This window comes from Macaca mulatta, chromosome 1 (assembly GCF_049350105.2).
Source record: "Macaca mulatta isolate MMU2019108-1 chromosome 1, T2T-MMU8v2.0, whole genome shotgun sequence".
NCBI classification, from domain to species: Eukaryota; Metazoa; Chordata; class Mammalia; order Primates; family Cercopithecidae; genus Macaca; species Macaca mulatta.
This window is the reverse complement of record NC_133406.1, coordinates 151,808,706-151,834,657: the sequence shown is the minus strand read 5'-3', so window position 1 is coordinate 151,834,657 and position 25,952 is coordinate 151,808,706. Positions and strand designations below refer to the sequence as shown.

General features: G+C 39.1%; 1 protein-coding gene across 3 annotated transcripts in view; it reads left to right on the top strand.

The window, feature by feature from the left end:
• PKN2 (protein kinase N2) overlaps nt 1-25,952 on the top strand; it is a 162,817-nt gene that overhangs the window by 96,356 nt on the left and 40,509 nt on the right. For 2 of the 3 annotated variants that reach the window (XM_015144447.3, XM_077953236.1), the window contains 2 exons: nt 12,315-12,500; nt 13,814-13,923. In XM_015144447.3, the coding sequence (XP_014999933.1) occupies nt 12,315-12,500; nt 13,814-13,923 (296 nt within the window). The remainder of the gene's footprint in view (nt 1-12,314; nt 12,501-13,813; nt 13,924-25,952) is intronic. The other variant, XM_077953238.1, reaches the window with a different exon arrangement.

Genomic DNA, 25,952 nt, shown 5'->3' with positions numbered 1-25,952 from the left:
CCTTCAGTTATGTAAATTTTTGTTTCCTATATTTGTGGGCTCTGTTGCTAGGTCATGTATGTTTATAATTTTTATATCTTTTAGATGGCTTGACTCCTTTACCTTTACCTTAACTCCTTTATAATGTCCTTCTTTCTCTCCTGTAATAATATTTAATTTAAAGTCTGTTTTGTCTGATTTTAGAACAGCTACCCCTACTTTGTTTTGATTTTGTCTTTGGGTTCAAATGAGTGTCTTTTAGATTATATATTATTGTGTCCTGTTTTATAAGATCCATTCTGTCAGTCTGTGCTTTTTTTTTTTTTTTTTAATTCATTTTTACTGGGACAGTCTCACTCTGTCATTATAGCCTCCCACTCCCAGGTTCAAGCAATTCTTGTGCCTCAGCCTCCCGAATTACAGGCATGTGCTACTGCACCTGGCTAGTTTTTGTATTTTTAGTAGAGATGGGATTTCACCATGATGGCCACACTGGTCTCAAACTCCTGGCCTCAAGTGATCTGCCTGCCTTGGCATCCCAAAGTGCTGGGATTACTGGTGTGAGCCACCGCATCTGACCAGTGTCTGCTATTTAATTTAATAGTTTAAGACAATTATCCAGGTGAGGTTGCATGCACCTGTAGTTCCAGCTTCTTGGGAGGCAGAGGCAGGAGAATTGCATGAGCCCAGAAGTTTGAGGCTACAGTGAGTTGTGATTCTATCACTGCACTCCAGCCTGGGTGACCGAGCAAGACTCCATCTCTAAGAAAGAAAGAAAGAAAGAAAGAGAGAGAAACATTTAAAGTAATTACCAATAGGATGTAATAATCCTGGTGGTAACTACTGAGAGGTAGGTTAAATTTAATAGGTTTATAGCACAGTCCCCCACAAAACTGCCATCACTTCATAAGCAAGCAGCAAACTTAGAGTTTCCAAGGCCACATGCACTCCTGACCAACTGTCTACAGATTCCAGAATTTCTACTAGCATCTCAGCTCAGTAATTTGCTGGAACAAATCATAGAACTCAGGGAAGCACTATACTTAGGATTACATTTTTATTATAAAGGATACAAATTAGGACCTTCATGGCTCACTGCAGCGAAAAGAAAATAAACATAAAGGGGAAGATCTTAGAGGATCTCAAACACAAACCTTATGCGTCCTTAGGATATATCACCCTCCTAACACATCAGTGTCTGTCACTGATCAGGAAGTTCACTTGAGCATTGAGTGTGCAGAATTTTCACTGGGGCTTTGTTACATAGGTGTGATTGAGTGAATCATTGGCCACATGATTGAATTCAATCTCCAGCCTTGTGCCCCTCCCTAGGTCAGGAGGTCAGACTGATTGATGTGTGGCTCAAAGCCTCCACCTCCTAAAGATATGATCATTCTTTCTGGCATGGCCAGCCCCCCATCCTGAAACTGTCCAGAGGCCAACCATGAGTCACCTTATCAGGTGTGGTCTGAGGTATCCACTATGAATAACAAAGGCACTCCTATCACTGGGGGACAGTCCAGAGGTTTAGACTTAGAGGCTGTCTTCCAGAAACCAGGGACAAAAACCAGCTAAATTATTATACAACAAAAGGGCTTCTGGCATTTTGCAGGTTTTTTTGTTTTTGTTTTTGTTTTTTGCAAGTGTTTATCTTTTTTTCTCTGAGTTCTATTACTACCTTCTTTTGGTTTTAATTGAATTTTTCTACTGCATTTTTATTTATTTATTTTCGAGACAGGATCTCTGTCTGTTGCCAAGGCTGGAGTAAGGTGGTGTGATCATAGCTCACTGTAACCTCAAACATCTGGGCTCAAGCAGTCCTCCTGCCTCAACCTCCTGAGTAGCTAGGAGTACAGGAACGTGCCACCACACCTAGCTAATTTTTAATTTTTTGCTAGGAGTGGGGTCTCACCGTGTTGCTCAGGCTAGTCTCAAACTCCCAACCTCAAGCAATCTTCCCACCTCAGACTCCCAAAGTGTTGGGATTACAGGCATGAGCCACTATGCCCAGCTTCTACTCTACTTTTCTTATTCTCTTCTTGCTCCCTTTTCTGAGATAAATATATATATTTTTTTTTTCTCCTACCTCAGCCTCCCTAGTAGCTGGGAGTACAGGTGCACACCACTACACTCAGTTTATTTTTTTTGTAGAGACGGGCTTTCTCTATGTTGCCCAGCCTGGTCTTCAACTCCTGGGCTCAAGTGATCTGTCCGCCTTGGCCTCCCAAAGTGCTGGGATTACAGGCATGAGCTACTATGCCTGGTCTTTCACTAAATCTTGAACTCCTCACAACCACTCACCTTACTGCCTCCGTAGTTTTTGCCTTTTCCAGAATGGTCATATAGTTGGAATCTTACAGTATGTAGCCTTTTCACATTGGTTTCTTTCACTTAGTAATACACATTTAAGTTTCCTCCATGTCTTTCCATGGTTTAATAGCTCATTTTTGGTTTTGTGCTGAATAATACTCTATTGTGTGTATGTACCATAATTTATTTATTCATTCATTTACTGAAGGACTTCTTGGTTGCTTCTAGGTTTTGGCAGTTATGTATAAAGCTGTTATAAACATCTGTGTGCAGGTTTATTATTTTCTTAGTGATTACCCCAGTGATTGTAACTAATGTCCTAAATTTATTATTATCCTATCTTTAGTAGCCTACAAAACTCCTTCACTGTGCCCTTGTTATATTGTCACAAACTGTCTTTATGCACCATATACCCATTAACATAGGCTATAAATATTGTTTTATGCATTAGTCTTTTAAATCATAAAGGAAACAAAAGAAGAGTTACTTAAATTATAGAAATACTGGCTTCTGGCCGGGCGCGGTGGCTCATGTCTGTAATCCCAGCACTTTGGGAGGCCGAGGCGGGCGGATCATGAGGTCAGGAGATCGAGACCATCCTGGCTAACACGTTGAAACCCCATCTCTACTAAAAATACAAAAAAAAAAAAAAATTAGCCAGGCGTGGTGGCGGGCGCCTGTAGTCCTAGCTATTCTGGAGGCTGAGGCAGGAGAATGGCGTGAACCCGGGAGACGGAGCTTGCAGTAAGTCAAAATCGCGCCACTGCACTCCAGCCTGGGTGGCAGAGCAAGACTCCATCTCAAAAAAAAAAAAATACTGGCTTCTATATTTACTTATGTAGTTAATTTTACCTGCATTTGTCTTCCTTTCTTCCTTTCTCTCTCCCTTCCTCCTCTCCCTCCCTCCCTCCCTCCCTGCTTCTCTTCCCTCCCTGCCTCCCTTCCCTCCCTCCCCTTCCTGACTGCCCCCCCTTCTCCTCCCACATCCTTCATTTCAATCTAAAAGGCTTTTTTAGCATTTCTTATGGGCGGGTCTCCTAGTGTCTACCTCCCTTAGCTTTTGTTATCTAGGAACCTTTTTATTTTTTTTCTTTTTTGAATGATAGTTTGCTATATATATAGAATTCTTGGCTGGCAATTTTGGTTTTTTCCAGCACTTAAAAAATGTCCAACTGGGCACAGTGGCTCACACCTATAATCCCAGCACTTTGGGAGGCCGAGACGGGTGGATCACTTTAGGTCAGGAGTTTGAGACTAGACCGGCCAGCATGGTGAAACCCCATCTATAGTAAGAATGCAAAAATTAGCCAGGCATGATTATGCCTGTAATCCCAGCTACACAGAAGGCTGAGGGAGGAGAATCGTTTGAACCCGGGAGGCAGAGGTTGCAGTGAGCCGGGTGGTGCCACTGCATTCCAGCCTGGGTGACAGAGTGAGACTCCGTCTCAAACAAAAAAAGTCCTCCTGCTCCCTCCAGGCCTTTATGCTTTGTAATGAGAAATCAACCGTTAATGTTACTGAGGATCCCTTGTAAGTGATGAGTTATTTTTGTCTTGTTGCTTTCAAGATTTTCTTTGTTTTTTCACAGTTTAATTATAATGTGTCTTAGAGTGGATGTTTTTGAATTCTGCTTAGATTCTTTGAGCTTGATGAGTGGGTTCGTGTCTGTCTTCAGATTTGGGAAGTTTCCAATCATTTCTTCAAATGTTCTTTCTTCTCCTTCTGAGATTTTGATTTTTGCCTACATTGGTGTGCTTTATGGTATTTCTCTTAGACTCTTATTTCTTCATTATTTTTTCTTTCTGCTCTTAAGACTAGACAAGTTCAATTGATCTGCCTTCAAGTTGGCTCACTTTTTCTTCTGCCTGCTCAAATCTTGTATCGAACCTCTCTAGTAAATTTTTTTCATTTTTGTTGTTATACTTTTCAATTCCAGAATTTCCGTTTGGTTCTTTTTTATAATTTTTTTTTTTTCCGTATTGATGTTCTCTTACTTGTTGACACATCACTTTTCTTGTTTCCCCTAGATATTTGTCCGTGGTTTCTTTTAGATTTTTGAGCAATTTAATTTAGTAAGTCCAACATCTTGGCTTCCCCAGGGACAGTTTCTGTTAATTTCTTTTTTCTGTGAACTGACCATATTCTGTTACTGTGCTTGCTTCATAATTCAAGTACTTCCTTTCCCTAGTATACTTACTCACAAATCAGATTCTACTCCCAAAGATTTCGTTTTTCTGCTATATGTTGAATGTAGTTGTTTGCTTAGCAACTTTTATAATCTATTTTGTAGAGACTGTCTTCTTTCTCATGTATTATCCCTGAGGTGTCTATTTCATTAATACATTGTAAACCAAAATAAAATTCTAAGCCACCCAACCGAATGCATGGACCCCTCCTCTCAGCCAAAGGCATTCTAAAGTAAACCTGAAACATTAGTTCAGGTCATGCTGGGAATGGGTGGTTGGACATGCCTCATTATGCCTTCCTCCCTTTGGAATTCGGGCATAGCAGACCAGCAGTAACATCAAAACAGAGACCTTAAGACTGACAGAACAGACTTTTTCAGTAGATAAGAAACATTTACAGTCTCTTCTTTCTGAAGCCTGCTGTCCGGAGGTTTCATCTACAAAATGAGAACCTGGGTCTCCACAACCCCTTATCTTAACGACACTCTTGCAATACTCCCTTGTATTGATTCCAGGTCTTTAGATAAAGTCTTTCTATCAATTGCCAATCAGAAAATCTTTGAGTCCACCTGTGACCTGAAAAATCTCCACTTTGAGTTGTCCCTCTTTTCTGGACCCAACTAATGTACATTTTACATGTATTGATAGATGCCTTATGTCTCCCTAAAATATATAAAACCAAGCTGTAACCCGACCACCTTGGGCACGTGTTGTCAGGACCTACTGAGACTATGTCATGTATGTCCTTAATCTTGGCAAAATAAACTTCTAAATTGAGACCTGTCTCAGATATTTTTTGGCTTACTGTGTAGTGGTCATCGGGTGTTTCAACAGACATTTCCTTTAATTCCTGAAGAAGAAAAGATTGCCCAGTCTTTGCAGCTGGGCCCTGTGCTTGAGCACTCACTCAGACACTGTACAACTCTGCATTTGCTTTGTGCAGAGCTTGAGAGTCAATCATAGGTGAGAGCTTAGGGTGTTCTCAGATCTCTTCCGAGGATGCCTCTTCCTTGCACGTAGCCTTCTAGTATCCCAATAATATGTACAAGCATTGCAAAGTCTTTTATTCTCCAAAGCATTTCCTCTGCTAGCTGTTGCTCCCAGGTTCTTTGGCTTTTCTATTGTTTACCCCAACTGATCTTCTTTTTTCCTTAGTTTGCAGAGACTGTTTCATTTGCCTTCCATTGTTTTTGACAGATGCTCTCCACTTAGCTGTTTCTCTGCCTTCAAAGATTTTCTTTCTTTTTTTTTGAGATGGAGTCTCGCTCTGCTGTCCAGGCTGGAGTGCAGTGGCACGATCTCAGCTCACTGCAAGCTCCGCCTCCCGGGTTCATGCCATTCTCCTACCTCAGCCTCCAGAGTAGCTGGGACTACAAGTGCCCACCACCATGCCCGGCTAATTTTTTGTATTTTTAGTAGAGATGGGGTTTCACCGTGTTAGCCAGGATGGTCTCGATCTCCTGACCTCGTGATCCACCCGCCTTGGCCTCCCGAAGTGCTGGGATTACAGGCGTGAGCCACTGTGCCCAGCCAAAGATTTTCTAGTTATGTGAAATAATGGCAAGCTGTTGGTGTTAGTATTTTAAGGAGCCCTCAGACAGGTCAAAGTAGGTGATCACAATTATTTTAGAAAAAGATCTCTGCCCCCTCCTTACAGCAGGCTGCCATCTTCAATACTGCCCCCAAGCTGTTGGGAGTTAAGAGAAGGATGAGGCAAAGGTAAGTGAAAACTCCACAGAGCTCTCCGGAGTGTCACTTGCTTTTTGGATTTTGATTAAACATTTGCTTATTTGTGGTAAACCTTTGAATGTTTTCCAGAGTTGTGATAAACTCAATTCTGAAAGTTTCTGTCAGTTTCTTTTTCTATTTCTGTAAAGAGACTGTCTTTGTACTTTTTTTTTTAGGATTCATTACATATATCTTTTTAAAAAACAATTTCACAAGGCCAGATTTATTAAAGGAATATACTTTATTCTGCAATTATGTCCATCTTAAATACTAGATGCTATGTGATCTGATCTGTACCACATGAGGACTTTCTTACTCCATCATTTTCTCTGACATCACCCACAAAGGCTTCTTTTTTATGGGCCATGTGAATATGACATATTTTTGTTACATGACTTTCCAGAATCATTTAATTTTCTTATGAATATTAATATCAACAAACCTTAAAAATTTTGAAGTTATGAAAGTGTTCTTCAATGTTGCATAGCATACTATCACATTCTGGTTGTTAAGAGTATCATTATTCAGTTTTACTCTGTGTCAAACTTATACATCAAAACAGGAAGGACAAATTTACAGGTAAACTTCGCTGTTGCCACTAATTAGGATCAGTCTAAAGGTGCAGTTCACAAATTGAGTGCTTAAATCTGAGGCAACCTGGGATACCAAAGTGAATTCACAGGGCCACATCAGGATATTTTTTTTTTTTTTTTTTTTTTTTTTTTTTTTTTTTGAGACGGAGTCTCGCTTTGTCGCCCAGGCTGGAGTGCAGTGGCCGGATCTCAGCTCACTGCAAGCTCCGCCTCCCGGGTTTACGCCATTCTCCGGCCTCAGCCTCCCGAGTAGCTGGGACTACAGGCGCCCACCACCTCGCCCGGCTAGTTTTTTTTTTGTATTTTTTAGTAGAGACGGGGTTTCACCATATTAGCCAGGATGGTCTCGATCTCCTGACCTCGTGATCCGCCCGTCTCGGCCTCCCAAAGTGCTGGGATTACAGGCTTGAGCCACCGCGCCCGGCCACATCAGGATATTTTAAGTTTTTGAGGGAAGCACAGCATTAACTTCCTATAGTCACCATTCAGACTACTAGCTCAAGGTAGTTACAGTTTCAGCGTTAGGTGGAGCTACATTCCTTTCAGTGATGTCTTGTATTTATGAAGCTGGGTTTTCCTCGATTGCTGTGATTTTGGTTTTTTTAAAGTGCTATGCGAAATCAGTGTGAAATAGGAAATCAGTGTGGTAGTTTCCAAACTGATTCCAAAGCTTTAGAAGTTATACAGTTTCCAAAAGGAAGTAATCTTGCTTAAGAATGAAAATGCTTTTTCTTTTAGTTATATGTATGTTTTTTCAAATAGCTATTAATTTGTTAGGAAAGCAATCATATCCTATGTTTGGACCTAACTGTTTAATAAGCAGAACTATTAGATATATCTTTGGGCCTTGGGACACAGTTAAAAATAGTTTAAAATATTAGGGCACCATGAACTGAGAAAGCTTGGGAACCTCTGATCTAATTCTTTCATATTTGATACCTATTTATCTTTCCAGTCATATCTCTGTAACTCCTACCATGAATCTTCTGTCACAAACTGGTTGGTGCCACAAACTGGTTTGTGCCCGGTGCCTCCTCTACACTGCTTAAATGTCTTTACCTTAGTATTCATCTTCTTCTTATATGTATTTTTAAATCAAAACTGGAATATAGACCTATAAAGAACAAAGACCTTGTCGTCTACCTACATCATATCCTCGCCTCCAGCATGGGATATTTGATACATTCAACAAGTACTTGGTAAATAGTATCTGACAATTAGGCAAGGACTATACTTCAGGCAAGGACTGTACTTATTGTCTACTAAGTTTCACCACCTTTTGGCTCAATACTGAACACATTGTTGATACTCAAGCACTTCTGAATGATGCATTGATTAAAATATGGTTGTCAAATATTTGGAAATTAACCATATTTCTAGAAAAGTAATAAAGTCACATTTTAGAAACTCAGCTGGAGCTGACTGGAATTGTTTTCCTTTTCTAGTCTCCTGTTCCCTCTTTTCAGTTCCTTCTTCCCCTGTTCGTCATTCCATTACTAAACTTTACTCACAGTTATATAAGTCACCAACCAAAAAAGAAGTATCTTACAATTCTTAAGACATTTAAAAAAAAATTCTTTAAGCTTCTAAGGGACCATAAACTAAATTTTAAGTAACTAGGGAAATAGTACTGACATTAATAGAAGACTCCACATGACGAAAGATGAACATGGATGAATAGTAAGAGCATTTGCTGTTCTTAAGTTTTTACTGCATGCTATTATTTGTGGTTCATCTCATACTCCGGTTTCTTTTGTGGTTGCATGATAATACTACTGAAATTTGCAAATTTGTTGCTACTTCAAATAAGGTAAAGTTGATTTTTTTTGGGGGGGGGCTTCACGTTTTGAGAAATTTACTAGTTTTTATAAGAGGATATTTCTACAGAATTTTAAAAAGTTGCCTAATCATACCACGATGAAATACCAAATTAGTGAAATAGGTATAAAATAGTTTTCCAGAAAGCTGAACGAAAAATGTTAAAGCATTTACTTGTTCTAATGCAATTCATAGTTATTACTTCTGAATACCAACATTTACTTCTTGGATTTGCTTGTTTTGAAAATTTCATACTGTGCTTTATGAATGTAGTTTTAAACTATTTCTAATGTGTTTATATGCAATTGTGTCACCTCATAAAGAAACTTCTAGATGTTTAATAAAGAACTCCCTCTAGATTTTTTTTCCTAAATGAAAGCAGGTGTTGAGCATTGTCATGTTCTGATATACTGAAATTACTAAAATATTTAATAAGCTACCATAGTTTGAAGTAGTAGCCAGATGTTTTCAGTTTCCCCAGGATGCATTTTACAGCTGAGCATTTGCAGTGGAAATTAGCTAAATTTGCCAGTTTAACAACAAAACAAGAAACACAACAAATTTTTTGAACTCAAAATGATATTCTACTTAATGTGTTAATACTATACAGTAAGATAAGATTTCCACAGTCTAACAAAACATTATTGACACTCCACCTCCCAATGTTAATAGCCTTATTGAGATATAGTTTACATACCATAGAATTCATTCATTTTAAATATACAAAGTATTTTTTTTAGTAAATGTATATGCCTATTTCACCATCATCAGTATCCAGTTTATAGAGCAGTTTTATTGCGGAATAATTGACATACAAAAACTATACATATGTTAAGTGTATGGTCTTGCTTTCATTGTTTTGCATAAGAGATCTCCTGCCATCTTAATCTTTGTTCCTCTTTATGTAACATGATTTTTTCTGGCTACTTTTAGTGTTTTTTGTTCATGACTGGTTTGGAGAAATTGGATTATGGTGTGCTTTAGTATGGCTTGCTTCTGTTTCTTTTGTTTAGTGTTCATTGAACTTCTTGTATACTTCTTGGGTTTATAGTTTTCATCAAATGTGGAGAATTCATGGCCTTTTTTTTTTTTTTTTTTTTCCTAATACATTTTGTGTCTCCAATTCTTTCTGCTCTCTCTTCATGAGAAATTTCAATTACACATATATGGCCACTTGAAATTAAACTCACAGTTAATATATGCTCTCTTCTTTTTTTATTCCCAAGTCTTTCCTTAGTGTCTTCTATTTTTGATCATTTCTTTACTATGTCTTCAAGAACAATAATCTTTCTTTTGCAATGTTTAATCTGCCTGCAGTCCCATCCAGTGTATTTTTTTTTTTTTAATCTCAGATGTTGCCGTTTTTTAATCACTAGAAATTTGGTTTAGGTCTTTTTCATTTCTTCCATGTGTCTGTGCCACATTTTCAGTAGATTGACTGTTTTGATGTCCTTGCCTTCTAACCCTAACATTTATGTTAAGCCACTAAGCTTGTAATAATTTGTAATGCAACCATAGAAAACAAATACAGCTGTTAATCTTTGAGTAGATGGCAGACATTGTGAATTTTCCCTTGTTGGATGCTGAGTATTTTTGTATTTCTATAAATATTCTTGAACTTTATACTAGGACACAGTTACTTGGAAACAATATGGCCCTTTTGGGTACTGCTTTAAAGATTTGTTATGTGAAATCATTTAGTTTAGGGGTAATTATTCTCTACTGCTGGGGCAAGACTCTTTTGGATATTTTCTTCAGTACCTCATGAGTTGAGATTTTCAAGCCTGGTTGGTGGTGGCAAACACTATTCCTGCCTTTATGCCCTGAGTATTGTTCTTTCTAACTTTTTCAGTTGGTTCTTTACCCTGCCTCAGATCTTTTCTTCATAGGCAGGTGCTGATTAGTACTTTTTCTTTTTTTGAGACGGAGTCTCGCTTTGTCGCCCAGGCTGGAGTGCAGTGGCGCAATCTCGGCTCACTGCAAGCTCCGCCTCCCGGGTTCACGCCATTCTCCTGCCTCAGCCTCCAAGTAGCTGGGACTACAGGCGCGCACCACCACGCCCGGCTAATTTTTTGTATTTTTAGTAGAGACGGGGTTTCACCATGTTAGCCAGGATGGTCTCGATCTCCTGACCTCGTGATCCGCCCGCCTCGGCCTCCCAAAGTGCTGGGATTACAGGCGTGAGCCACCGCGCCCGATTAGTACTTTGATGAATACTTGAAAACCCTCTGACCATCTCAGGAGTTCTTTCTATGAACAGCTGTCTCCTTTATTCTGCCTTGTGAACTCTAGCTGCTTTGATTTCCTTGTACTCTCATTTCTGTTTCTTCAACTTGGCTCCCCTGAGTTTCCCCCCTCCCTGCGCTGTGTCCTAGAAATTCTTAAGACAGTAAGCTGGAGCAATCTTAGGGCTTATCTCATTTGTTTCCCGTCTCGGGGATCACTATTCTTCATTGCCTGATGTCCAGTGTCTTTAACCCTTTTTATCATATATTTTGTCTGAATTATTATTATTATTATTTTTTTTTTTTGGTATTTTGGATTGGGAGGCTTTGTTACTTACCTGGACAGAAATATATAAGTACTTAAGTATTATTAAAAACAATTTAAAACTTTAAGTAAAATTAAGTAGTTATTTAAATTAATGGGACAACTTTTACCAGAAATACTCCTCCTAAAATGTTATTTAGTGTACAGTATCTAAAATGTTAATACTGAAGCATTATTTAAATTCTAGTATATTGTGCCTAGCCCAAATAATGACAAAGCCATATATCCAGAGGACCTAACGCATAGTTCTTTGTTTTCATTTTGAACATCTTTAGTATTTTTTTGCCTAATAAATTGAAGTTATTTTATGCTTAATTACAACCCATAATTTTTTGGCTAATTAAACTAACAGAATGGAAAGATAATGTCATTTTACATCAAATAGAACACAAATTTATTTAGTTACACAAAAACCTTGTAAAGTTCTTTTCTGTGTTAACTACGTAACTATTAAACGTAGTTCCTTTTCACATAGTGAGACTTCCTTATTTCCAATTTTCATGTACCATTTTAATGGCATATTATTTAGCTTTATGTTTCTCCTCCCATACCTCTACCAACATAGTTTATGTAACTTGTTTTGTTTTATGCCCTACAGACAGACAGCTTTTGGGAGATGCTGTTCTTTTTTTTTTTTTTTTTTTTTTTTTTGGGAGAGAGAGTCTTGGTGGAATACAGTGGCGCAGTCTCAGCTCACTGCACCCTCTGCCTCCTGTGTTCAAGCAATTCTCGTGCCTCAGCCTTCCGGGTAGCTGGGACTACAGGCGCACACTGCCGCATCCAGCTATTTTTTGTATTTTTAGTAGAGACAGAGTCTTACCATGTTGCCCAGGCTGGTCTCAAACTGCTAAATTCAGGCAGTCCACCCACTTCGGCCTCCCGAAGTGCTAGGATTATAGGCAAGAGAGCTACCATGCACAGCCAGGAGGTGCTGTTCTTTTCTATAAAATTTCTTCTAATTGTCTAAGGAATTTGTAATGGTTTCTCTAATTAAAATAGGAAAGATGATAACTACCTCACAAATCCTCTGGGAGAAGAGTTTTTGTTACCAGATTATTTTTTTCTTTTTTTGAATAGATAACAGATTTAGTTTAAGGATTCCATGGATTAAGGATTGATGTTCTTATTTGATATTTATGTATGCTAACAGGTACTTTGGAAGTTCGTCTTATGGGCTGCCAAGATATCCTAGAGAATGTCCCTGGACGGTCAAAAGCAACATCAGTTGCACTGCCTGGTTGGAGTCCAAGTGAAACCAGATCATCTTTCATGAGCAGAACGAGTAAAAGTAAAAGCGGAAGTAGTCGAAATCTTCTAAAAACCGATGACTTGTCCAGTTCAGTAACCAGATTTTTAAAAATCATGTAACAAACTAAAGTGCTTATAGAAGGGATTTCTGAATGGGGATAGAGAAGAATATGAAGTGTTCAAGTTGGACAAAGTACTTTAAAATTATGGTTTTTATGATTTAATTTTAAAATATTAAAAGCTTTGATGACAGGAAACAAAAAGGCAACAAATTCTATTTTGTTAAAAATACATTAGAAAACTGAATGACAAATAACATTAGTTCTTGTGGAAGAATGAACTATTGAGCATCACTCTTATGCCAAACTGAAGGTATACAGAAGCTATGAGACTGGTCCTTCTTGTAGAATCATATCTTGATTCCTTTATTTTTCTTTGTTTTTTGAGACAGCATTTTGCTGTTGCCCAGGCTAGGTACAGTGGTACAATCATGTCTCACTGCAGCCTCAACCTCCTGGGCTTAAGTGATCCTCCTACCTCAGCATCCTAAGTAGCTGGGACTATAGACACGTGCCACCATGCCTGGCTATTTTTTTTTTTTCAGAGACAGGATCTCACTATGTTGCGGAGGCTGGTCTCGAACTCAGGGGCTCTAACTTTCCTTCCACCTCAGCCTCCCAAAGTGCTGGGATTGTAGGTGTGAGCCACCATCTCCAGCCTTGATTCTTTTAATGGTTTACTGACACTTTAATAGTAACATTGAAATTTTGGTAATCTAACTGCTGATCCAGATGTGTTTACTGAGATAATAGCCTGGTAGTCACTGAGATGGGGGATGGTAGGGGTGTCGTTCGAGGAGAGTAAAATGCAAGAGGTTTGGAAAGCACTGGGGAGAAATTCTGAAGTATAAGCATAAACTACATATAGATATATAACAGGGGAAAAGCATGTGACAGTTCAACCTACCGTAGAATACAAAAGTGAATTTGCCTGTGCTTTCCTGTGTATAGAGAGAGGCTTTAAGAAAAATGTGAAAATAAAGAATTGTTTAAGGCAACAAGCTCTGTAAATATCAGATAGAGAAAGAAAAACTGATTGATATTCACACAAACACAGTGTGGCAAACAACTATTTATCTGTTCTTTCAGTCACATGCCAATGTAAACAAAAGAGATAGCAGTCACTATTTGTGTTTTTGTCAAACACAAACAATTTGGGAGTGTTTAGTAGGAGTATATGTATATATAAAACTAGCCATTTAGATTCAAAAGTTTTAATATTGATTATGAAAAACTTTATTTTCAAAGGGTCTTAAGACTTTTATTGCTAATTAAACAGCAGTACTTCTATTTTTTATAAAGGTTTAAGGTTTTTAAGCTAGTTTGTAAATTTTAATTACAGATGATGTCTGTGCTGTTTTGAAGCTTGATAATACTGTGGTTGGCCAAACTAGCTGGAAGCCCATTTCCAATCAATCATGGGACCAGAAGTTTACACTGGAACTAGACAGGGTAAGAGGACTAACATTTTTACTTGAATTTTAATTACATTATAATTCATTTTAAATGTGAGTTATATTTTTAAGAAGGTTTCAACAAGTTGTATTCTTAACAAGAATAAAAATAGAACTTAAGTTGTTTTTTATATTTCTTATTCAATGAGTTATAAAGTCTACCTTAATATAGAGATGAATATCAGATAGCTATAAGATCTTTCATTTGTGTAGTAATTTGAAAATGTTTCATTCATAGCAACCTGAAAGATCAGTAAGGTGTAATATTGAAGCATATAGGTGATCTTAATAATGCACTGTCTAACAACTAAGGCAATTCTTCTGGCTCACCATGTGTAGGATATCTTACTCAAGCTATATTTGAAATGAGCTATTAGGCTTGGTCACCCAGCCTTCTATGTGTTTCAGTGTCTTTCAAGAATAATTTGAATAACTAGAATTCAGTCTGTGGCCATAGAACCCAACAGAGGTTAACTTGGTCCACAGTAGATTTAAATCCATAGTGATAACTTTTAGATTCAAATCCATTCATTGGGTTGTGAGAGGAAAATTACGTAATCGTAATTTTATCTAAAAACTAAGTAAAAGATACTAAACTTTTTTATTATTTGGTATTTAGGTTGATGGTATATGTTATTCTAAAAATTAATTATGTTAATGAAAGCAGATTTACAATGCTTAACGATGTATGCTGTGAAAATGTTTTGGGGATTACTATTCTAAGCCTCTACTTTTAAAACTGGGAAAGCATTAAATTTTAATTATTTCCCAGTTTTAAAAGTAGTGGCTAGAACGGTAATCCCCAAAACATTTTAAAAGCATTCAATGTTTTACCGACTCTAAAGTGGAGTTAAGAATGTAATACTCACAGAACTGTTACAATGAAAAACCAGGGTAGTATATGTAAAATACCTTGCATTGCCTGGTACATTTAAGCCATTCAGGGGTATTCTTTCTTTTAGCCTAGGGTTTGAAGTATGGCTATGAATTTGAATATAATGAAAGTGGATTTGAGAATGGAGAACTAACTGGTTGAATGTCATTTTCTTTCATTTCAGAGCCTATTTAAGGTAATTATCAAGTAATATAGAAAGGAAACTTAAAGAATTGTTATTAGAAGGAAAATGACTAGGAGATTTTTCTTATGAAAAGGTTATTGTTAATAAAGTTTTATATTGAAAAGATAAATTACAAGTAATTCAGAATCTTGCCATTATTTTGTAGTTGAGGAAACCAAGATCCAGGTTAGTTACATACCAATAAATTTCAGGACTGGTACTAGACCTTCAGTGTCTTAACTTTTAATTGGATGCTCTTTTTCTGTCTGGTGATTTGAATGAGATAGAAAGATAACAGTAGCACAGAGGAGGAAACAGCAGAAGATGATGAGTGCCTGGAATAGATAATATGGTTTTAAATTACCTAAACTACAAGCTTAGAACAATAAAAGACTGTGATAACTGTTGTTTGTTCTTTACCTACCATTGTAATGTTCACCTAAAAATGTTTTTCACCTCAGTGGCATCAGGCATTTTTCCCACTTTGGAGTAATGCTCCATTTAAAACTTGGAAAACACTGCATGTTAAGCAGATCCTCTAGGTTCTTGATAGGCTGTTTCTTACCCCTAATTTGATTATAAACTTTTCCTAGGCAGAGACCACATTCCCTGTTAAAATAGCTCCTTCTGTTTACATAGGATATTTTACATTTTCATGTGCTTTCTATTCTTTTATCCCTTATATTTATAGACTATTTATAGAAAATGTTTATAAAATCATGTACCGATGGAAACATTTCAAGCGGTCTTAGTAATAAAAGAAGAAAAAATTTATAGGAAATATTGCTTTAAACTGACATGTTTGTTTCCAGCATTTTGTCTCATGTGTCAACTTTGTCTTCTATGGCATTCCGGAACTCAGTTGTCTGTAATGTTTCGAGATAAAAAATTCATAGTTTTTTTTAGACTTGTAGGATAGTTCTGGAAATGATCTAGATCTAGAATGATCTAGGAAAATTCAAATTATGTTCTGTGGAGCTTCAGTGTTCTGCGGAATTGTCTCAAGAGGCAACACAGTCTTTTTTGTTGTTGTTTTGGGATTTTATGTAAAATATCATTTGGATTTTGCTATTAGAAAAAACATTTTTAAATTGTTGGTATAATTTAGCTCCATTTTACAAACTAAGGAAATTTTGGCCCTCAGGCTAAATAACTAGTCTAGGGTATAATCCAGGATTTTTTTTTTTTTTTTTCCTCGTTCTTGAGATGGAGTTTTGCTCTTATTGCCCAGGCTGGAGTGCAATGGCGCGATCTCAGCTCATCTCTACCTCTGCCTCCCAGGTTCAAGCGCTTCTCCTGCCTCAACCTCCCGAGTAGCTGGGATTACAGGCATGCACCACTCCTGTCTAATTTTGTATTTTTAGGAGAAATGGGGTTTCTCCATGTTGGTCAGGTTGGTCTTGAACTCCTGACCTCAGGTTATCCGCCCACCTCAGCCTCCCAAAGTGCTGGGATTACACTCTTGAGCCTGGCCTAATCCAGTTACACTCTTGAGACTGTGCCTGGCCTAATCCAGGATTATTAATGAAGTCTACTGACTACCAACTCTGTGTTCTTTCTATTCTGTCGGGTTACTCTTTTATATTTTCTTGTAGCTATGCAATTTTTCATTTTCCCTGAATTCCCTCAGCCTTCCTGTTATAAAAAGCTTAAACTCCCATGAGAGATTGAAATAAAAGACAAAATGTTACACTAAGCCCTGTTAACTTTTTGCACCTTTCCTTTAGAGTAACTTTACTAATGTAGTAGTAAAAGTTCTTTATCAATATTAGAAACAGAGAAGAGCCCTGTCCTTAGAAACAAAACTTAGAACAATTTTAATAGATTTCAGTGTTGTTAACAGCAGAGCTGTAGAAAATGTTGACGGATCACTGGGAAAGGAGGGAAGAGAGTATCGAAGCAGTTAAGACAAGTAAAAAGATGGTAGGATTCATGGATTGGGACTAACAGTGGGATTGTCGTATCAGTGGATGTTGAGGTATTAGAGTGAACTAGAATGTTAGGAGATAATGTTCAGAGAGAAGTATGCAGACAGTTGAGATTGTGAAAGGATTATAGTTACTGGTATGACAGTATGATGACAGGAGTGAAAGGGCAAGGTGAGGTAAATAACAAGATTTTAAGAAGTTAGCTGTGTGCAGTAGCTCATGCCTGTAATCCCAGCACTTTGGGGAGGCCAAGGCAAGCGGGTCACCCAAGTTCAGGAGTTCAAGACCAGCCTGACCAACATAGTGAAACCCTATCTCTATTAAAAATACAAAAATTAGCTGGGTGCAGTGGCAGATGCCTGTAATCCCAGCTACTTCGGAGACTGAGGCTGAGGCTCTGCTTGAACCCCCGAAGCGGAGGTTGCAGTGAGCCGAGATCACACCGCTGCACTCCAGCCTGGGCGACAGAGCAAGACTCCATCTCAAAATAATAATAATAATAACAAAATAAGATTATAAGAACCCAAGAGACTTTTCATTTATTTTTTCTAATTTTCAGAAATTTTTGACTCACTACATGAAAGAAGGTTGGAATTTAACTTTTAAACCACCACACTCCTATTCTCATTCTCCCAAATAATTATGTTAAATCAATAATCTAGTGTTTATTATAACTATAAAGATTGTCCATAGATGAACCATGTTCTGTACTGTGATTATATTTCCTTTTTAATACCTTTCCTCCCCTTAGGGCCACTAAATACCTCTTTGTTTTGTTTTGCTTAGTTTTCTGCATACCTATTATTTATCCCCAAAAGCTCCAGAAGGACTCTAAAACAACTGTATGTAAGCAGGTATACTTGGTTATCTATTAGTCCACATTTCTTCCCCATTAGAAACATCCTTTCTAGGGCCTTACATCTTTCTGCTCCAATTTAAATAGTTGCTACACAGCTTTCATCTTGAGACTTTGTTTTACTGTCATCTTGAGAACTGTCTTCTACATTGGATCACTTGAGTCTTGGATCACTCCATCTTCTTGCTTTACTTCCTCGTGTTGGTGAATCATATCCTCTATTTTCATGCTGAGAAAAGGGTGAATGAAATAAAGTTTTAGAGATGATATATGTCTGAAAATATGTATATTCTACTATCATACCTGGGGTATAGAATTCTATTAGGTTGCTGCAAAAGTAATAGCGGTTTTGCTATTACTTTCTATTGCAAAAACCACGATAACTTTTGCACCAACCTAATAGGTTGGAAATTACTTTCATTAATTTTGAGTTGTGTAATTATTATTTAGCCTCAGTATTACAGTCGAGAATTCTGTGTCTCCCTTGATTTTCAGCATTTGATCATGATCTGTTAGATCTGCTAGATCTCTAAAAACTTTTAAGATTTTATCTTTTTTTCCCTGGTATTCTGAAATTTCACAGTAGTGTATCTTACTAGGGTATCTTTCATTCTTTTTGGTGGATATTGTTTGGCACTTTCAGTTTGAAAGCTTATTTGTTTCAGATCCATGAAACAAAAAAAAAATGGAAAGCTTATTTTTTTTTTCAGAAAGCTTATTTGTTTCCTTGACTTACTTATTTGATAATTTTCTCATCTCCATTTTTAGTGTTTTCTCTTGGTAATTAAACCTCTTAGATTAATCCTGTGATTTTCTTTTTTTGTGGTTTCTCTGTCTTTTTTTCCACTTTCTAGGAAATTTTTACAACTGAAAAATTTACATTTGATGTCATATTTTTAATTTTTAAAAGTTCATTTTTGTTCTTTAGTTTTTGAAAAACATCCTGTTTTTCTCTCATGGAGATAATATCATCTCTTAAAACTGAGAATATGTTTTAAATTTTTTTCTTGAATTGTCTATACTACTTCTGAGATCTCTTTTAAGATCTCTGTTTGTCATATTGTATATTTGGGCAAATGTGTGGCCATCCATGGCTTTCTTAAGAATGAGACACTAAAGTAACCAATTTAAAGCTGTGTGTGGGCCGGTTGTGGTGGTTCATGCCTGTAAACCCAGCACTTTGGGAGGCCGAAGTGGGCAGATCACTAGATCAGGTGTTTGAGACTAGCCTGGGCAGCACAGCAAGACTTTATATCTATTCTATAAATAAATGCAAACAAAAAAGAAAACAATTTTAAAAATAATGAAATTTTAAGAAAAATTTTTAAAAAGAAATGCAAAAGAATGCAAAAGTGCCAGAGGTATTCCTTGCATAAAGGACCCTAAGGCCTGGTAGGTTAAAAATAAATTGTTTGAGATAAAATAAAAAACTATTACATTGTATTTCAGAAGCTTAGGGAATAATAATTCTACCAACATGAGCTTGCATCCAAAATTTTAAAATATATGAGGATATAGCCACCATGACCAAGCAGAAGCAGATAATGGGATTATTAAATATATAATATAAAATATTTTAAAGTTTGTGTTTAAATATTTAAATGATTATAGTATTTAAAGAATAGAAGAATTTGAAAACATGAGCAAAGGATAGGTAATGAGCCAAAAAGACAAAGCAGAGTTTTAAAATAAATAAATAAAATGAAATTATAGATGTCTGAAATTTGCTTCAAATAATTATGGGGGAAAGGTGGAGATGAAACATTATTGACCTTTATTGATAAATTGTTGATGCCGATAACAAAGAGAACCAAGTAGAAGTAAAAAATAGGAAACACAACTTCTGAAATGGAAAACTAAGAGCATATGTTAAAGAAGAGAGAGTTAGTGGCCTGAAAGAGCTAAAGAAGTTGCCCAGAATACAACACAAAAAGACAAAGAGATGAAAAATATGAAAGAAAGGTTAAGAAACATGAAGGATAAACTAAGAATGACTAACACGTGGAGTGGAGTTCCAGAAGTAGGGATTAGAAGGAATGGGGCAGAGGCCATGTCTGAAGGAATAATAGCCAGTAATTTCTAGAATGATGACAACCATGAGTCCTCAGATTTGAAAACATAAGTTCCTATAAGGATGCATAAAAAGATAGCTGCATCTAAAAAACCCTGGGGGAAAAATGTGGGCTGGATTTAAAGGATGCCTTTGTAGAAGAGATGGATGTTTAACTTGCCCTTGATGAGAAGAGAAAATTTGGACTGGTATGGGGGAAAGAATAGTAGGAAAATCTTATATAACAATATAGGTTTGAGTTGGAGAATAAGATATAAGATTAGAAATAGAAAGTATATATGTAAAGACATGGAGGCAGAAAAGTATACAATAGGTTTGGAATAATTAGGAGTTTTTGGAACTTGTTATATGATGTGGATTGACATAGGAAGCAGTTGTGCATAGTTGATACAGCATAGTAGTTTCTATCGTAGTTGTTTGTGTCTTTCCTATAAAGGGAGCAGAGGCAGTAACCCACATCTATAGCAGGCTGACTTTTCCTGGCAAGATCATGGCCTTATATTCTCCATTATCTCTGTCTCCTACTTTTCTCTCTGTATTTCTCATCCTCCCAAATGATCCCAAAGTTTCCCTCTTTTTGTCACATTTGTTCCAGCTGGAGAATCACTCTCATTGGACTGCTGAACTGAAAACATATATTATTGTTTCTTGAGGTGGTGGTTTTCTGTTTTTCCCCAGTGGATTCCAGTCTCCTTCCTTCCCCGTCCTACCCTGTTTGTGGGCTGATGACTACAAAGTTTACTCAGATGACTTGGCTATGACTTAGAATGAGAGACACTGTTAGGAGATGCAAGAGCAAGAGGAAAGGAAAGTCGCAGTGTGTATTTCCCTTTCTCCTTCCTTGCCTTGCCTTGCTTTTCACAACAGCATTCATCTATGGCCACAACTCCTGTTGGATAGTTCCTTTTTCAAAATTTAGTCTAAATCAGATTCTGGCAATGATTAATAGTTCCTCTTGCCCCCTCAGGTGAAGAGTGATAATGGATTTCTACTGTTGCTTGTCCTCAGATTCTTTTCATTCCTTGTCGGTTTAACTTTTGTCACATCTCCATAAGTAGCCAATTTTAAAAACTCTATTTACTTAAACTCTTTCAGTGTACTCTCTGCATGCTGCTAGGACGCTAACTGATAAATTTCCAAAGCCTATGTTGTCCTCAGAAGCACATTGAAGACCAGTGAGTATCATCTCACATTTGCAGAAATCTCACCTTTCTTCAGCTCTTGAATTTTCCAGGCATTGAGTTTATTCTCTTTTTAAGTGGCAACAGAAAGCTTTTTTGAGCTTTCTTTTCTTTTTGGCAGTGGAGCCTGGTTCACATTTTCTTCTTTTGCCCTTTTCATTTCAGTAGTAGAGCCCAGCTCTCCATTACTTCTATCAAAGTTCCTAAACTTTCTCAGTTCAGTGTCCTCAGTGTCCTTGTAATGTTTCTGCAGTGTGTCCCTAGACCTAAAGAAATACCCAACAGTTCCATGTATTAAGAAGGGCTTACTAGTTAGTATTTAAGTCTTAAAACAGGTGTTTTTGAAAAATACAAATACTGAGAGAAAACATAATATTTTTATTCCATCAGTACATACTTAAAATTAACTAATGGGACATGTCTGCCTGTTCTCACTATGTAACTTCCCAAACCATGGGATCATAAGGATAACTGCAATCTATTCTCTTCTTCCACAATGATTCCTCATAGGAAGTTGCTTTTTATTATTGTTGAAAACCCACCTTAGCAAAGATATTGTTGGAACCGAACTGTCAATTCCCTCCTGGGCAGGGGTCGCCGCGAAGGATCACCGACACGAGATTCACAGCAGAGAGTTATTTATTACTAGCGCGCTAGGGTCCCAAGCTCTAAGTTGGCCCTGGGACCCCGAGTGCTTGTTACAGGTTGTTTATATAGGCAAACACAAGTTCAAACACAGCTTAAGGCGCGAAATTCAAACAAAGCTTTAGGCGCGTGGTAATTGGGTCTAGCTATGGCCTGAGCAAGGTGTCTTGTTCTAATTGGTTAGAGCAGGACCTTATGAGGTTTTTTCTTGGAGTTGCTGATTCCGGGAACTTCGAGGCAGGGTGGGACCCTATCGAGGCAGGGTGGTACCCTATCCAGAGCCACCTGGTGTTAATTTTTTCTATATGAGGCCTAGTTTCTAAATTTTATGAGGCCTAGTTTCATTCCCTCCTCTTTTTGTGTCAGAGGCTCAATCTTGAGCCTCTTCTTCAGTCCTGAGGGTCTAGTATTGTTGGGTCAGAACCATAGCATGTACTATGTTTAATCTATTTTTAATAAGGGTGAGTAAGCGGTTGAGTATGCATGGCCCGAAAGTCAGGATGAGCGTGAGCAGGATGAGGGGTCCTAAGATGGTGGAGATTAGGGTGCTAAGCCAAGGGGATTGGTTGTACCAATTTTCAAACTAATTTTGCTGAGATTCTCTCTCTTTTTTTCTCTTGTCTAATCTTTCTCTCAGTTTTGCCATAGAATCTTTAACTACTCCTGAATGATCTGCATAAAAACAACATTGCTCTTTCAGGGCTGCCCAGAGCCCGCCCTCTTTCAGAAAGACAATTTCTAGTCCTCGTCGGTTTTGTAATACAACTTCAGACAGAGAAGTCAAGGACTCTTCAAGTTTTGTGATGGATTGTTCTATGGCTCTAAGGTCTTCATCTATGGCTACTCTAAGTTGTTGCAGATGATGGTTACCATGCACTAGGGCTGCTGTCCCGGTCCCAACTCCAGCCGCTACCCCAATTCCTAACATTACGGCGAGGGTGAGGGAGATAGGTTCTTTCTTTGGTCTAGTATGAGTTTTTTGCTCATACCGGAGATCAAAGGAGTCTCCAGAGTGATAGTATACTCGGGGAACAACTTGTACCAACACGCAATAGTGGGTGCCACTGCTAAAAACGGCTGTGGATATACAGGGGGTGAGCCCAGTGTTGCAAGCCCACCAGTCCGTCTCGGAGGGGACCAAATAGTGATTGGAGCTGGGTACTGTCAAGGTTACATTACAAAGATGCTGATGACTAGGGGGCACCTGGCCTATGCAGGTTCCTGACCCAGAAACTTCAGCCAGGGTTAGTTTTCTTTGTTGTCCCCATGCGCATCCAGTAGGATTGGCGGAGTTAGTGAAATTATTAGTGGAGGCAATGCCTTCATAGTAAGGGGGGCCTGTTGCCAGACATAGCCAGCAAGAGGATGTAAATTCTGGCTTTGGTTTAAAGCGAAGTAGGAGCCCTTTATGAGATTTAGGAGCCTGTCACCTATTCCCAGGTCAAGGGGCCCGCAGGTGACGTTTTGGGCTGAAGGGGTGTATTTAGAGGAGGTGGAGATTAGAGGCGGGGAAGTGCTTTTAGGAGCTCTTAGTTGGGGCTCTCTTGGTGCAGGAACCAGGGGCTTCCTTGTTTCTGATAAAACTTGGTTTGGTCCTACTGCGACAGGGGCTGTGATAGGGTTGACTATTAATTTGATTTGGATAGGGATTCCATACAGTGGCTTTTGGTATAAATATAGGCCCCATATTAACCCGGATATCTAACGGTTATCAGATTTTGCTGCATCTTCAAACTTGGTGCGGACCAGATTGCAAGTTTTTGAATATCGGGTTCTGGTGCAGCGCTGGACAAAGGACATGGTTATGTACCAGGGTTTCGTGGCCCATTTCCATTCTCCATCATTAGTAGTTATACAGGACCAACTAGCGCAAAACAGGGCATCTATTTCTCCACAAGTTTTTTTCATTTCTCCTGTCCTGAATCCGGGACAGGCATAGAACCCGTTCCGGCTTACGGACACCCTTCTAGCCTGTTTTCTCCATTCTCCCCCTTCCATGTCATCTATTTTTGCTATTTTGTCTAGGTTGAAATAGAGGTCAGGGAACCAAGTCCCCACAGGAGCAATTTTTGAGGTTTTATCTAAGACCTCATGAGTACTAAAATCAATCACCTGCCAGGTCAGGTTATATGGCCGGTGGGGGTTATTACTGCCAGCGACGCAGGGAAGGAGGGCTAGTAACAAGCAAGGGGCTAGATACGAGAGAGTCTTATCTTGAGCGGGTCCTCGGAGCGTCGGAGTCTCCATGTCTCAGGTGGTGTTGGTCCAGGCGTCCCTGGAGCAGCCTTGGCGTGGGATGCGTGGATCCAAGTGGAGATTCCGTCAACCTTTATGGCTGTGGGTGTGGTCAGGAGAACAATGTAGGGTCCTTTCCACCGAGGCTCTAGTCCTTGAGTGCGATGCCGTCTAACGTAGACAGAGTCTCCCACCTGGAAGGGGTGACTGGTCTGTGGATGTCCTGGTTGGTACAGTTCTGCCAAGGGGGTCCAGATTTGGGCCTGTACTGCTTGGAGTCCTTTTAGCCGGGCCTGTAGGTCAGTCTTAGGATCGGAGGGGGAGAAGGAATTAAGCAAGGTTGACAAAGGGGGAGGTCCTCCGTAGAGGATTTCATATGGAGTGAGCCCAAAACGGTTAGGTGTATTCCGGGCCCTTAACAGAGCTAAGGATAGGAGGCGTCTCCAATCTTTTAAACCAGTCTCTAAGGTCAATTTAGTAAGGGTCTCTTTTATTGTTCTATTCATTCTTTCTACCTGTCCTGAGCTCTGGGGTCTATAGGCACAATGTAATTTCCAATTAATCCCCAATATCCTGGCGAGCCCCTGACTTACCTGAGAAACGAAGGCCGGCCCGTTATCTGACCCAATTACCTTGGGAAGTCCGAATCTAGGAAAGATTTCTTCCAAAATTTTCTTGGCTACTATGTGTGCCGTTTCTTGCTGGGTGGGGTAGGCTTCTACCCATCCTGAAAAGGTATCTACAAACACCAGTAAGTACTTATATCCAGCATAGTGAGGTTTTACTTCAGTGAAGTCTATTTCCCAATAGACTCCTGGGCGGTTACCACGAGTTCGTTTCCCTTCTGGCACTCGGGTAGCCCCAGCGTTTACCTGCTGACAGACCTTACAGGCAGATGTCACTTGTTCTACGAGGGTACTTGCCTTTGGGATTAGAAAGTCAGTTTTTTCAATCAGTAATTTTAGCTTTCGATTACTCAAGTGTGTCCAGGCATGCATCTGCTGGATCATTGCCAGGGCCTCCTTTTGGGGAAGGACTATTTTCCCTCCTTTTTCCCAGTTTTTAGTGTCTTTGTTTTCTATAGCCCCTATGGCCTTTGCTTCTTCCTGGTCTTCTGGGGTATAAGTATGTTCAATAGTTATGTGGCTGGTTTCGTCAGGTTCTGTGGCTAGGGTCAGTACTTCCACCATGGCGGCTTACCTGGCTACTTGGTCAGCCTGTCTGTTTCCTACTGCGAATGGATCCTGTCCTTTCTGATGCCCGGGGCAGTGAATTATAGCCACTTCTTGAGGAAGAAAAAGGGCTTTCAATAAGGCAATTATTTCAGCTTTGTTCTTGATTTCCTTTCCTTCTGAGGTCAGGAGACCTCTTCTTTCATAGATACTTCCATGAGTATGAGCCGTTGCAAAGGCATACCGGCTATCAGTATAAATGTTAGCTTTTTTCTCCTTCGACAGCTCTAGGGCCTTGGTTAGTGCTATTAACTCAGCCTTCTGTGCAGACGTGCCAGGAGGTAGTGATTGTGCCCAAATGGTGTTGTGGCCATCTACTACCGCCGCTCCCGCCCTCCGGGTACCTGAGTCAAGGTAACTGCTGCCGTCTGTGTACCAGGTGTGATCCGCGTCTGGGAGTTCTTGGTCTTTAAGGTCTTCCCGTGTTCCATGGGTCTCAGCCAGTACTTGCCGACAATCGTGTGGGCTTGGTTGGTCTTCCGGTACCGGCAGCAGCGTAGCAGGGTTTAGGGTGACCGGAGGGCCAAACTGGACGCGGTCCGTGTCCAGTAGGAGGGCCTGGTAGTGGGTTAGGCGTGCGTTGGTTATCCACCGGTCCGGGGGCTGCCGCACTATGGCCTCTAGAGCATGTGGGGTAATAATAGTCAGTCGCTGCCCAAGGGTTAACTTAGCAGAGTCCTTGACCAGCATAGCGGTGGCTGCCATGATACGGAGACACGGGGGCCAGCCGGCCGCCACAGGGTCTAGCTTCTTAGACAGGTATGCTACCGGTCTTTTCCAAGGCCCTAATTTTTGGGTCAAGACCCCTTTGGCAATTCCTT